Source organism: Eublepharis macularius, chromosome 19, assembly GCF_028583425.1.
Source record: "Eublepharis macularius isolate TG4126 chromosome 19, MPM_Emac_v1.0, whole genome shotgun sequence".
In the NCBI taxonomy this organism is placed as follows: Eukaryota; Metazoa; Chordata; class Lepidosauria; order Squamata; family Eublepharidae; genus Eublepharis; species Eublepharis macularius.
The window spans coordinates 12,889,795-12,904,491 of record NC_072808.1 but is presented as its reverse complement, the minus strand read 5'-3'; the positions used below and the strand labels follow the sequence as shown (position 1 = coordinate 12,904,491).

Genomic DNA, 14,697 nt, shown 5'->3' with positions numbered 1-14,697 from the left:
TTAACTCAGCGTCGGTGGACTTCATCAGCAAACTATCCTTTTTGTGCCGTGCTAGAACTAGTTTTACATTTGTATTCACACGCCCTGGCAGCTACCCATCACAGCAATCAAATCTTTTGTCAAACCCAGGAACTGACTATTGGAGACTTTGTTCTGACGGCTAAGTGGGTTCTCCCACCTCAGGGCACATTTTACCTATAAAGGAAGGCCCTGGCCTCATTCAAATCGGGCAAGCTTCCAGGATGCCTGCTCCCTTAGGGTCTCTTCCCTAAGCCTCTCTTCCTTCATTCATGCTTGTTGTGGTGATAATAATAAAACACTTTGTAAACCACTCTGAGCGGGCGTTAAGTTGTCCTGAAGGGTGGTATATAAGTTGAATGTTAAAAAATAATCATGTCATTGATTTAAGTAATCAGTGTGGTGTAATGGTTACAGTGTAGGTCTGAGGGCCAAGCTACAAGTGACGAATGACACTTGAACAGCAAGTGTATTTTTCCCTGTTCACTTGCCCTCCACTCAATCCACTTGCCATTCAAGTGTCATTTGTCACTTGTAGCTTGGCCCTAGGACTCAAAGTGGACCGAGGACTGGGAAAAAGCAGCTTAAACCTTACTGGGACTAATGGACAAAAGTCCTGCCCTTTCAGAAAAACAAAAACAGAACATCAGTTCCCTTTAGTGCTGTTGGGTGTGTGAGCCGAGTATCCTGCAACCACTTGGGCTCCATGGAGCGGCTGATGAAGCCAGATGGGAAGGGGGTGAGAGAAAGAGCCAAGCTACACGTGACTAATTACACTTGCCTGGCAAGTGAACAGTCTCACGGGGCCAAGCTACAAGTGATGATTGACACTTGAATGGCAAGTGGATCGAGTGGGGGGCAAGTGAACAGGGAGAAATACACTTGCCATTCAAGTGTCATTCGTCAGTTGTAGCTTGGCCCACGTGTATTCCTCCCTGTTCACTCACCATTCACTTGCTCTCCACTTGATCAAGTGGCTGAAAGAGAAGGTTAAACAGGACTTACATTTCTAGGGACAGGTCCTGTCCCAGGAGATTTCAAAAGTCTCAGAGCCATTTACTTGCCATTCACTTGCGCTCCACTTGATGACTATTTGATCAAGTGAATGGCAAGTGAACAGGGAGGAATACATGGCAGTCTGTTCACTTGCCATGCAAGTGTCATTCGTCACTTGTAGCTTGGCTCTCAATGTCTGCTTTTTGAGCGAGAACTGGTGAAAACAGTAAAGGAGTGGATATAGGATTTTGCCTTCAGAGAAGTGCACTGGCAGAAATCCATTGGTGGGAGACTGTGGTGTCTCGTGTCTGGGGAAAGGTGGAAGCTAATGGCTTTCTGCACCCCTAAATTATCAACTGTAACCTAAAGATGAATGAGCCCAGAGAGATCTTAGTAAAACCTGTTAACTTGCTCTGCTAAACTAGAGAAATGGCCCATCACAGATCTTCTGAATTCTTGTCTGTATCTTTTTGATTTACACCATTTCATGCTGAACATGCCTTTGATGCTCTGCCATAATTTGAATACCTCCTACAGAAAAAGTCTGCTTGTCTATGAGCCACTGAACTGCCTCTGAAGAAATGAGTTCGAGTCCACAAACGCTTGTGCTTTAATATTGGCGATACCCGCGAGGACGACTAAAGAAGAGGTTAAAAGCGCCATTTTGGAGGTCCATCGGGCTTCTTCAAAATATGCAACAAAGCGACAGTTGCCTCGTGAGATCATTATTGACTTTTCATTTAAAAAGATTCGGGACACCATCCTATATAACTCATACAATGCGGATTTGGACTTTATGGGTTTGAAAGTCAAGATTTTGAAGGACGTTCCATTTCTAGTCCGGAAAAGACGTTTTAAGTATAAAAAGTTTGCAGCTCTTCTGAGGGACCATGGAATAAAGTACAAATGGTTATTCCCGGAAGGAATATGGTTTAGATATAAAGATCAGGCCTATAAGATATTATCAGAAGATCAACTAAAGGATTTTGAGGAGAAAAACCCGGAATTCTGCTGCACCGAGAACGAAGAAAAGGAGAAGCCGGAGGGGGGGAGGAGGAGGAGAGCACCGCAACAGCGGTTGCACAGAGAGAATTGCGTCCGGGACCTAGAAGGGGGAGGAAAGTTTAATCAGAATTTGAAATGCCTATTCTCTGTATGATTAACCACTCCATCATTATCCTATGGAGCTATTTTTGTATTATGACAGTATGAAGGGAAAACATTGAAGTGTAGTGTTTAGTGTTTAGTGTTTGTAGGTCATCCCCCCCCTTTTCTTTTTCCATCCCCTTTGTCCCTTCCCTTTCCCCTTTCCTTGTGATAGTCTTGTGTAGTGCTGTGTAGTGTTTTGTAGTTTGAAAAATAAAAAAAAAAACGCTTGTGCTTTAATTTTTTTAAAATTTGGTTTATTTTTTTTGCTACAATAGACATAGCTTCTCCATCTGGCATTTCTCTGGCATTTCTCTGCTGTGGGTATTATCTCTTGTGTGCAAATACAAATTTGGGACACATTTTAATTATAAAGTTATAGTAGCAAAAGCACAAAAGCATGTGTGTGTTTTTCAAATTATCCAAAGCTCTTCCCGTACGTTATCTCAATTATCCTTACAACAGCCCTGTAAGGTAGTTAGATACCAGTGCTATTACATTGCAAGAAATAATTCTTCATAAAGTGAGATCTCATTTTCCAGCTTCCAAAGAACAGCATACCGTCATCAAAATTTCCATCACAATTTCCCTCAACTATCAAATTTTACAAAGTTAAACTGTTTCAAGAAAACTAAAACGTACAAAATTTTTTAGAGGTTGTTCTTTTTTCACTGGCCTCTTGGGGGAGTTTGCCCTCCTTAACAATTGGCCTTGCTTTCCTGATGTTTCAGGGAAAATTCAGAAAAGGTGTTTCCACCCATGCAGAATCAAAGAAGATCAGGAAAAATGTTAGCCGTAGAAGAGCAAGATGTGAGTCAGTAGCCCCTAAAAGAGCAAGATTTCCAGAGTATAAGCTTTCGAGGGTCAAAGAGCTCCCTTCGTCAAAAAAATAAAATAAAATAAGAAATAGAGTACTTATACTGCAGTCAGAAGTGGAAGAGGATGTAGCAAAGGCTTGGTTCATATGCCTGTAACTGAATGCTAATATAGGCCATTTCTCAGAGGCTATAATACAACCAGATCCTTTTAAAATATGTACAGATGGGTTTTATTGAGTTTAAAAGCCAGATTGTCTAGCATGCTTTTGTTAACTGCAAGCTTCCTTTTGGTTCTCTTACAGGACCTCTTTGGGCCAAGCTACAAGTGACGAATGACACTTGAACGGCAAGTGAACAGACTCTCATGCATTCCTCCATGTTCACTTGCACGAGGAATGCCATGTAAGTCTGTTCACTTGCCATTCAAGTGTCATTCGTCACTGGTAGCTTGGCCTTGAGACAGCAGTCGAAATCTAATCGGTCTTTAAGGTACTATTGACTCAAATCTTGCTCTTCTACTGCACAGCAAGATGATTGCTCACCAGCAACTACTAAGTGAAATAAAATTTCTTTTCCCACTGGACCGTTCCACCCTCCCCTCCTCTTCCTTCCTTGGGGATAAATGGCAGAAGGAGGTCACTTCCCTTTGGATGTCGGAGGGGTGCTTGGCATGGGCCTCTCACAGATAAACAAAGAATTAGAGTTGCAGGTGTAATCGTCCCATTCCCCGTTGATCCAGACTTGGCCACAGTCCTCGTCCTGACTCCGGTAACTGTTGGGTTCTCCCTGCTTCCAGTACCTGAGATCAAAGCAGAGTTGTGTTTTTATATAAACACATTTTTTCCCCAGAATAAAGGGAACTTATTTGTGTACGCTCCAAGAAGCCCAGGCAGGCTGTTTCCAAAACTGGTGGAATTGCCAGGTCCCGTTACCCTCCTGGCGGAGGGGAGCAGCACTCACCTTCTGAACGTCATCACGCATGAAGCACATCCGTACTTCTGGCGCAGTCTGACAACATCATTCCTAGGAGTGATGTCCTTGTGCAGGCCCTGGGAGAGGTCCTGAGCTTCCCACAGGCCAATTCTTAGAGAATCCGCCCATCTGGGGCCCAAATCAGCCCAGCGCAAAGCATGGGAGCTCTCCCAGGGCCTGTGCAAGGACATCACTCCTGGGAATAATAAAGAGTCCATTTGCACCTTTAAGACTAACCTAACCTTTAAGATGCATATGACAAAGAGAGCTGTGGTTCTTGAAAACTTATGCTAAAATAAAGTCGGTTAGTCTTAAATGTGGGAATGGACTCTTTACTATTTTGCAACTACAGGCTAATATGGTTAACTCCTCTGGGTCTACTCCTGGGAACAACATTGCACCACGCTGGAAGCATGCCCCTGGAGGCCTGTTCCCCTGCCCTTTCCCCATCCTGCCAGCCATGCAAGTGGTTGTGGGAGGTAGAGATAGGGAAGGGGGATCTGGGGACCGGCAACCCTGAAGGAATGTAAGGGGACCAGCAACCCTGGAGGACTGGCAGAGGACCAGCAACCCTGGAGGAATGTCAGGGGACCGGCAATCCTGAAGGAATGTAAGGGGACCGGCAACCCTGGAGGACTGGCAGAGGACCAGCAACCCTGGAGGAATGTCAGGGGACCGGCAATCCTGAAGGAATGTAAGGGGACCGGCAACCCTGGAGGACTGGCAGAGGACCGGCAACCCTGGAGGAATGTAAGGGGACCGACAACCCTGGAGGAACGGCAGGGTACCAGCAACCCTGAAGGAATGTAAGGGGACCAGCAACCCTGGAGGACTGGCAGAGGACCGGCAACCCTGGAGGAATGTCAGGGGACCGGCAATCCTGAAGGAATGTAAGGGGACCAGCAACCCTGGAGGACTGGCAGAGGACCGGCAACCCTGGAGGAATGTCAGGGGACCGGCAATCCTGAAGGAATGTAAGGGGACCGGCAACCCTGGAGGACTGGCAGAGGACCGGCAACCCTGGAGGAATGTCAGGGGACCGGCAATCCTGAAGGGATGTAAGGGGACCAGCAACCCTGGAGGACTGGCAGAGGACCGGCAACCCTGGAGGAATGTCAGGGGACCGGCAATCCTGAAGGAATGTAAGGGGACCGGCAACCCTGGAGGACTGGCAGAGGACCGGCAACCCTGGAGGAATGTCAGGGGACCGGCAATCCTGAAGGAATGTAAGGGGACCAGCAACCCTGGAGGACTGGCAGAGGACCGGCAACCCTGGAGGAATGTCAGGGGACCGGCAATCCTGAAGGAATGTAAGGGGACCGGCAACCCTGGAGGACTGGCAGAGGACCGGCAACCCTGGAGGAATGTAAGGGGACCGACAACCCTGGAGGAACGGCAGGGTACCAGCAACCCTGAAGGAATGTAAGGGGACCAGCAACCCTGGAGGACTGGCAGAGGACCGGCAACCCTGGAGGAACGTCAGGGGACCGGCAACCGTGGAGGTCTGGCAGGGGACCGGCAACCCTGGAGGAATGTAAGGGGACCGGCAACCCTGGAGGACTGGCAGAGGACCGGCAACCCTGGAGGAATGTAAGGGGACCGGCAACCCTGGAGGACTGGCAGAGGACCGGCAACCCTGGAGGAATGTAAGGGGACCGACAACCCTGGAGGAACGGCAGGGTACCAGCAACCCTGAAGGAATGTAAGGGGACCAGCAACCCTGGAGGACTGGCAGAGGACCGGCAACCCTGGAGGAACGTCAGGGGACCGGCAACCGTGGAGGTCTGGCAGGGGACCGGCAACCCTGCAGGAATGTAAGGGGATCGGCAACCCTGGAGGACCGGCAGGGGACCGGCAACCGTGGAGGACCGGCAGGGGACCGGCAACCCTGGAGGAACGTAAGGGGACTGGAAACCCTGGAGGAACGTAAAGGGACCGGCAACCCTGGAGGAATGTAAGGGGACCGGCAACCCTGGAGGAATGTAAGGGGACCGGCAACGCTGGAGGAATGTAAGGGGACCGGCAACCGTGGAGGAACGTAAGGGGACCGGCAACCCTGAAGGAATGTAAGGGGACCGGCAACCGTGGAGGACCGGCAACCCTGGAGGAATGTAAGTCCTTAGATGGAAAGGAAGCCTTCTGTCCTCCTTGAATTAAAAAAGATGAATATAAGTCCCTAGTAATATAGAATGAACAGAAATGTAAAGAAGCAGATTTGTTTAATAGTTTTTTTTTAAAAAAGGACACCACTACCCCCCATTTTGCATTCATAAACTAGATATTAAAATCCCTTACTACTTTTTTTTCTCCTTTGAGATGAAACCCTGAAAGAACAGATGAAACAACTTGAGTTGTGAGATGTAAACATTACAAACAGCTTAGCATTGCCAACTGTGGGTTGTGAAATTCCTGGATTTGGAGGCAAAGACTGCGGAAGGGAGGGGAGGGGAGGGACCTAGGGGGCATGTAATACCATAGAATTCACCCTCTTAAGACTGGGATTTGCACATATTGTTGATGGAGCTGCTGCTACACCCACACCCACACTAATGAACTGTTTCATTCCTGGGTGGGAGAAAATCACAGTACAGCTAGGTTCAGGCACCCCAAAATATCGCAGAGGTGGTTGTGCAGCACGTCTTACTTGAAACCAGTATTGTAGTCGCTGCCATCCACCCATTTCCATTCTCCTTCTGTGTGCAAATCGTGGAGTCCGATCCAAAAACGGAAATTCCTGGTTCGGGTCTGTATGAAATTCTGCAAGGGGAGATCAGAGAAGGGTGGCTGATGGCACGTGGATTTGTGTGGCTGGCTCAGCGTGGGAACACTGGGGGATATCTTGCTTGCCTCTGGGAGAAAGAGGAGGCAGCTAGAGCTAAAATGAACGGAACATTCAAAAAGCAAACGAATGACAGTATGATCCAGATCTACTTCGGGGGTAGGTGAGAGGTCTATTGGCACCCCCGCCGTTTGAACAGTAGATCATCAGGGACTTGCAGCAGGGCCTTTTCTGCTGGGGCCCAGATTGGTGTCCTTTTTGTCCCCTTTCTTTTACCTCCTTACTTTTCTGGCCAGGGTAGGTAAAAAGGTAAAGGTGCATTGCTGACCCATGGGGCGGGGGGATGTCTCATCATGATGTTTTCTTGGCAGACTTTTTGGTTGGCCATTACCTTCCCCAGTCATCTACACTTTACCTATGTGCCACGGGGCATAGGGTTCTGCAGCTAATAAACTGGTGGACCAAACATGGTCCTCTTGATGATCCTATTTGGAATACCCCTGGTGGGGGCTTTGCAACTGGAAAAAAAAAACATTACAGAACTATCCTGGCCGCTTCTTCCAATGTGAAAAAGCAGAAAGCTGAGCTGTGAACGCCTTTAGTTCTTCTTTGCTGTACAGGAGTGGATTTAGGAAGTGAAAATGGTCTGGAGCAAGCCAAGCTGAGCGGCACTGCAGGGGCCACGCAGGTCAGTGGTCCAAACGATGGGGCCCATGGCTTCCTCCTGAAAACTTACAAACGGAAGAAAATGTCGTGTTTTCTTCTCTTTGTAACTTTACACCACGGTCCCTTTTGTTTGTAATCCTCCTGAAAACTGGCAGCACTGCGGGAAAAGACAGGTGGTGAACTGACACCCATTTCCCTCCCCGATGGAGTTTCTAAGCCAATTGGCCCCCAAGGCTCTGGCAGAGTTGCTAGAGGTTAGTTATGCTGGCTCGCTTCTGGGAACCACTGGGAAATTTCCCTGTAAGTTAAATGCCCAGTCTGTCTCAGGGGCTACATGCTGGACAGATCTTCCCTGGAACTATCTTGGAACTGCCAACCAAAGACAGTGCATGGAAGCTCTGAAAGATTCAGGGGAGCAGATGAAATTTCATCATGGGCAACTACGCTTCTTTTGCATTTCTTGGCCTGTTGATAATAGAGGGAAGGCTGCCGTTCAGCTACATTCCCATGGGCAATTGGTACTTGGTCTTAAGCTAAAGGTAAAGGTAGCCCCCTGCGCAAGCACTGAGTCATTACTGACCCATGGTGGATGTCGTATCATGACATTTTCTTGGCAGACTTTTTATGGGGCGGTTTGCCATTGCCTTCCCCAGTCATTTACACTTTACCCCCAGGAAACTGGGTACTCATTTTACCAACCTCAGAAGGATGGAAGGCTGAGTCAACCTGGAGCCGGCTACCTGAACCCAGCTTCCTCCAGGATCGAACTCAGGTTGTGAGCAGAGCTTGGACTGCAGTACTACAGTTTGCCACTCTGTGTCACGGGGCTCTTCTTGGTCTTAGCAAGAGGCAAATTGCCCTTTGGCTTCAGTTATTCCTGCCCAGCTTGGATGGTCTCATCCCCATCTCATTACCTGCTTGGGAAAACCATCAATGACGACCAGTCTTGCATGCTGCTCTTCACATTTTGTCTTGGCCTGCTGCCAGGGAACTGCTTGTAAGGAGAAGAAATAACACTTCCCGTTGAAGTATTCCCACTGTACGTTGTCAGGGCCACATGGGAACACTAAGGAAAGGAAAAGAGGCTGCTGTCACAATATAATGGTTGGCAAATTTAGGAGGACCCAAGATGCCTTGTGCTGTGGGAAGTCTAAACTGGGCCCTTGTCACACGCCCGGAAGATTGCATGAAACTCACAACATAAAAGCATCTTCCTAGCACGATTTCTCGGCACGATCCCGTTTAATGGCATTTAATCCTGTTTAGTTCTCCCCATCAGACTTCTCTTTGTCAGATGCATCTGACGGGGAGAGCTGTGGTTATCGAAGGCTTATACTACATTGGAATTGGATGGTCTGGTTGTTTTGCTGCCACAAACCAACAGGGCAAACTCCTTTGAAGCCTCACACAAGCCAATTAATCTCCACTCCAAAAGGAGATGTTTACATTTACTAGCAAAGGAATGTTTTGGTTGCACCCTCCCTTTCCCCCCTTAACTGCATCTTCTCTCTCCTGCCCTCCTCCCCCCTCCTCTTCTATATTTGACCAGTTTCTGTACCAAGCATCTGACGAAGAGAACTTGATTCTCGAAAGCTTATGCTACAATAAAATTGGTTAGTCTTAAAGGTGCTACTGGACTCTTTTTGATTTCACTTGTATTATTATTACCCAAAGTAAATTACCATTCAGTATTTCTCGGTACTCACAGTCTTAATATGGATCCATACATAAAGTGCTAGTATATACTCAGATTGATGGTATGGTCTGTGAACAATTGGTATTTGTTAGGTATAATTGCAAAATATTTAGAACACAATTCAAAAAAGTCCACAGATTAAACACTGAGTACAGGTCCAGGTGGCTCAAGCAGAGAAGACCCACTAACAGGCCGACCAGCTCGTTTGGAGGGTCCCGTTTCTGGATCTTTATTAAAGATGGTGTTCCAACTGACAAAAATTCCAAGATTCATAAACTTCCATTCAAGTATCACTCCTGTAAACGTCGGTTGCCACTCCTAGAAAAGGCTGTGTGCACGCCACCTGGACCTGTACTCAGTGTTTAATCTGTGGACTTTTTTGAACTGTGTTCTAAATATTTTGCAATTGTACCTAAGGAATACCAATTGTTCACAGACTATACCATCAATTTGAGGATCCACTAGCACTTTATGTATGGGTCTATATTAAGACTGTGTGTACCAAGAAATACTGAATGGTAATTTGCTTTTGGTAAAAATAATACAAGTGTTTTGTGATTGACTTATAAGTCTGTATTTTGTTTGTACGTCACGGTTTGTTGCTTTTGTTACGGATTTACGGGACTCTTCGAAAATTATGAGAATCTATTCATAGCCTACATTTTGGCACCTGGATCTTCAAGTCCTTCATTGGTGCATGGCTTAAGAGTTCTAAGGGGCTCACTGTTTGGCCCATTTTCAAGGGCTCCACCCCACCACCCCATTCTCCATCATTTGAGCCTCAAGGTCCTTGCAAGGGCAGCAGGGCCCTTTGGACCTTGTTATATGTTGCCCTTTTGTTACTGGTTGAGAAGAGGCCCCCATAACATTTCAAGCTTCAGGATCCCAAAAATGTAGGTCCGCCACTGATCGGCATCATTACTGACTCAGAGTTTGGCTGGGAGCACAATTGCCAAGAAGGACTGGTAGAAGAACAGTCCTGTAGTGAGGCGCCAAGTGTATTTTCTCGGGGCCTGATACAAATTCATAGAACCCCCACCAAACACGCACAGTTGCACCCTCTGCTGAATAGCTCCAAGCTGTGTTAGATAAGCTCATTCTCTCTGACCCCCCCACCCCAATCTATGGGACCAGAGCAGAGACACAAATGCCTGTAAAGTAGAATGTAGCAACTTACAATTGAGATCACGGCCAGAGGGGTTATTTTTTATCTTGTTGCGTGTTTCGCTCAGTTGTGATGACAGTGTTGTGGCTGGAATAGTCAATGACAAAAGAGAAATATGTGTGAAGGAGACATGATGGCTGACCCCTGAATCCATTGGGCAGTGCTACCTTCCAATTTACCTCCCATTTCCCCCTAAAAACGCTTTCACTCTTTAGTAAAATCTAAGCTGTGGCTTAGGCATTGTCCAACGACAGGAGCAAAGAGAAAGTTTTTGCTAGTCGTTCTGCCCGCTTCTAGAGCCATCAAACATTACAACTCCGTAGTGATTTGCTCAGGGACTTGCAACATCCAACCCCCCAGTTTTATCAATTATAGATTTTTGAAAAGCCTAGAAATAGACCACTGTTGATACAATGGGGCAAATGGCAGCTGTGAGAGGGAAATGGTGCAGATCTGAGGGCCAAGCTACACATGACGAATGACACTTGAACGGCAAGTGGATTGAGTGGAGGGCAAGTGAACAGGGAGAAATACACTTGCCATTCAAGTGTCATTCGTCACGTGTAGCTTGGCCCTGAGTGACTGTTCACCTTCCCATCCAGGATGCTGGATAAACTGCACCTCGCTCTTCCCAAAAAGATCAGAGAAAGGGAGGTTTGGAAAACAGCATACCAGGGACAGGGAAACAACAGCTGGTGCACAGCTCAACGACAACGTGGGGTGCTAATCAACATCAACAAGACATTGCAGTTGGGGAGCCAAAGCAGAGAAAAAGCTCCATGTGGAACCTACTGATGATCAAGAGGTCATTTGACTTGTAAGGAGATGCTCCGAGTCTCTCAAAACGAAACATCGTACATGAGGATGCTCAAGTGCAGGGAGTTGCAATTAGACATGGGCACGATCGGAATTACAGACTGAAAATTGCCCCGATTTTGGCGTCTGTGCCATCGGGACCGGACTGATCGGTTCCATCCACGGCTCCCTTTTCAGTGCTCGGGTGGGGTGCTCTATCGGGTCTCGATCGGATCGATCGGTTTACGTTCGGGATTGCAGTCTGCAGACAGTCTGGCGCCAGCCATCTGTTCCCGAGGGAACGGAGCCCCGTGGAAACGGAGCCTGGGGAATGCCGGAGCTGTTTGCCCTCCTTCTGTCGCCCTGGAAACGCGAATGGAAGCCCAGCTTTCCTTGATCAGCAGGGCTTCCTTCCAACCACGGAGCAGCCAGAAAAGCGCGCGCCCGTCTCGTCCATTTGGGAGAAGAGAGGGGAGGGCGGGGGAAGGGGGTGTTCTTCTGTAGCCATGGGCACTCAAATCTCATCCCTGCAAAGCCTGAGAGGCAGCTCTTACGGCCAAACACAGCCCTCCTGCGTAGCAGACCCAGGCTTTATAAGTAGCCATGTGCTGCGCAACCAAGTTTCACTTTCCGCTCGCGGGTGGAGTGGGACAGAGGCGAGCTCTCGCTTGCTGCTTTTGGAGAGAGAAAGCGCAAGAGAGAGAGAGAGGGAGCTTTAGCTTTGGGCTTCAGCAGATAGGGAATTAGGGAATAGGGAGCTATCTCCTCTGGTTCCCCCCCCCCCGTGACAGTACCGGCACACTCCCGTGGGGACAGACCCCCCCCGCCCCCTGAGGGGAGGCGGCTCGCCGCTGCCTCCACGGGCCTGCCGGGCCCGGCGGCCACCATCCTCCTCACCCACCATTCCTTTACCGCTGGAAACTGCGGGGCGCCCTCCCGCATCGGTCTTCCCAATTCCCGATTCTGTATCGGAAACGGGACTTGATCGGTGAGGTTCTGGTACCTGGGTTCAGCGCCGCCAGGGAATCACGATGAGCTAAATCGGGATTATTTTTTGGATCGTACCCATGTATAGTTGCAATGTTAGCCAGGAAGTGTAGTTTAAAAAGACAATTTCACCGCTCTACACAGAAGGGCAGAGATCTCTCCTCAGAGGGTTTGTTAATTTCATCTTTGCCTCTCCAAAGGGGAGGTGAAATTGACAGAGCATTTGGGGTGGCGAAGATGAAATTAACAAACCCTCTGTGGAGTGATCTCTGCCTGCTCTGTGCAGAGAGGTGAAATTGACAGCCTTCACCTCTGTCTATTTAAACTATGCTTCCTGGCTCACAATGCATCTCCCTACACTTGAGCAGCCTTGTGTAAGATATCTCGTGTAGAGAGACTCGGAGTAGGTGATTAGCTAAACCAAACTGGTAACCATGTACCTCTCCTGTGCCGCAGCTCCAGGAATCCCCTTTCTTACAGGTCCAGTAATTTAGAGGGAGGGGGAAACTTACCTTTGGAGAGGGTCACCGCGAAGCCAATGACAACGAGCAAGTAGGAGACTGCCAGCAGGATGTAGATGAGGTATAAAGGCCTCTGAAGGGTACTTCTTCCTTTCAATGAAAGAGGAGAGCAGGAGGGTTGTGGTTCACACACTGGCTGTTTCCACATGACTTTCCTGCCTGTGGAACATCGCGGGGAAGACAGCGTCTTCTCGCATGAAATCGCACCAGGAAGACGCTGTTATCCGGGAGTTTTGTGCTAAATCACGTCTTCTTGGCGTGATTTCATGCAAGAAGACGCTGTCTTCCGGGTCTTTCGTGCGATGTTCCGCAGGCAGGTCAGTCGTGTGGAAACGGCTGCTGTCGAGCTTACTTTTCCATTTGAGTTAAATGATCATTATAATGGGAGGCAGGGCTTTTTTTCAGCAGGAACGCGGTGGAACGGAGTTCCGGAACCTCTTGAAAATGGTCACATGGCTGGTGGCCCCGCCCCCTGATCTCCAGACAGAGGGGAACTGAGCAGCATGGAGGGCAATCTAAACTCCCCTCTGTCTGGAGATCAGGGGGCGGGGCCACCAGCCATGTGACCATTTTCTCCGAGGGCAACCCACTGAGTTCCACCACCTCTTTTCCCAGAAAAAAGCCCTGATGGGAGGCAATAACAAAACATCATTCGGACACAATCCAGCCGATGTGAAGGCCACCATTGGTGGGAGACATCTGAGCATGGCCTCAATTCTTTCACTGAAGCCCTTAGACATCCTGGAATGCCCAAGATGGTCTGGATCAGGCCACGTGCTCGCAGTTTTCAGTGGGAAAAAAGTGCTTTCAGCCAAGTTCAAATTACGGTACACTCATCACTGGTTAATAACCTTTGTGTGAAAAGTTTGAAAAAAATCTACGAACTTTTGTATATGTACAAAAGAGATCTACAGACTGGGCCTGTTTTAATTGGGGTGAGTATGCAGTAGGGCAAGGCTTGGACCTCATGCATAGAGGGGGTCACACAAGCATTGCCACTACTGGAAACGATCAGATCTGTTTCCTTCCAACACAGAGCAAACGTAACTCCATGCCCAGGCTTATTGCAGCCAGATTGTATTCTTATTTATTGACAGAAAAGTCCCGCTTAGTTCCACATTATAGTGCACTCCCAAGCAGAGGTGGACAATCTCAGTCCATTGAAATCAATGTGTTCAGATGGGTTCAACTCTGCAGTTCGAACTGTTGCTTTCCAATTAGTATGTGTAAAAAAAGTAAAGGTAGTCCCCTGTGCAAGCGCCGAGTCATTACTGACCTATAGGCGTCACATCACGACATTTTCTTGGCAGACTTTTTACGGGGTGGTTTGCCATTGCCTTCCCCAGTCATCTACACTTTACCCTCAGGAAACTGGGTATTCATTTTACCGACCTCGGAAAAATGGAAGGCTGAGTCAACCTTGAGCCGGCTACCTGAACCCACCTTCTGCCGGGATCGTGAGCAGGTTGTGAGCAGAGCTTGGACTGCAGTACTGCAGCTTACCACTCTGTGCTACAGGGCTCTTCTAGGTGGCTGAAAAATGACCAAGAGCCTTGTGGCACCTGGAGGATTAACCAGAAATCTTTCAGGGGATAGCAGAAAATTGGTGAGGTGTAGTTTGAAAAATGTCACAAAATTAGAAGCAACAGATAGAATAAAATCAAATGACCTCAGCTGGGTGATCAGTGTCTTAAAGATTCAAGGTTAAAGATTTAGATCAAGACTATCTTAAGTCAGTTCACCTTTTTAATCTCACTAGTTCCACCATGATGCTAGACTAGTACCAAATTTACATCTCAATTTGAAATGGCATTTCTTTACATGCATCCAACACCAATACATTTCAAAATGGCTCTGAAACCCCTCGTTTTCCACTGAGGCCTTCCAAATGATAGTACATCTTTACCTGTGTAAGTCTTAAAATTATCTTGATCCTTCTCTTCATCCATCTTCGAGCCCGAGGCACAGAGAAGTGGCTGTAAGTCTTTTTTGTAAAGATCGGGATTTTCTGAAGATGGGACTTTGCTGTTGACCAGGCGTTTCCATGAAAGGTTAATTTATAACTTGCTGTGGCAAGGGAACAGACCACGCCCCATTCTCCTGCCATGAAGCCAACTGTTTTTGGATTGATGCTCATC

General features: G+C 47.9%; 1 protein-coding gene across 1 annotated transcript; it reads right to left on the bottom strand.

Moving 5' to 3' along the window:
• Window positions 1–2,406: 2,406 nt before the first annotated feature.
• Window positions 2,407–14,586, bottom strand: LOC129346604 (hepatic lectin-like). Its single transcript, XM_055003947.1, has 6 exons — window positions 14,466–14,586; window positions 12,551–12,649; window positions 10,269–10,343; window positions 8,310–8,461; window positions 6,595–6,707; window positions 2,407–3,777 (listed from the first exon to the last, which is right to left on the bottom strand). The coding sequence occupies exons 1-6, from the start codon at window positions 14,506–14,508 to the stop codon at window positions 3,615–3,617; spliced, it is 645 nt and encodes a 214-aa protein (XP_054859922.1). The 5' UTR covers window positions 14,509–14,586; the 3' UTR covers window positions 2,407–3,614.
• Window positions 14,587–14,697: the final 111 nt, after the last annotated feature.

What these genes read in the sequence shown, in the direction of transcription:
- LOC129346604 (XM_055003947.1), bottom strand. Translation starts at nt 14,508, where the DNA reads ATGGATGAAGAGAAGGATCAAGATAATTTTAAGACTTACACAG. An exon ending in CGCGGTGACCCTCTCCAAAG is followed by an intron (nt 10,344 to 12,550) that starts GTAAGTTTCCCC and finishes TGACTATTCCAG; the next exon opens with CCACAACACTGTCATCACAA. An exon ending in GACTACAATACTGGTTTCAA is followed by an intron (nt 3,778 to 6,594) that starts GTAAGACGTGCT and finishes CTTTGATCTCAG; the next exon opens with GTACTGGAAGCAGGGAGAAC.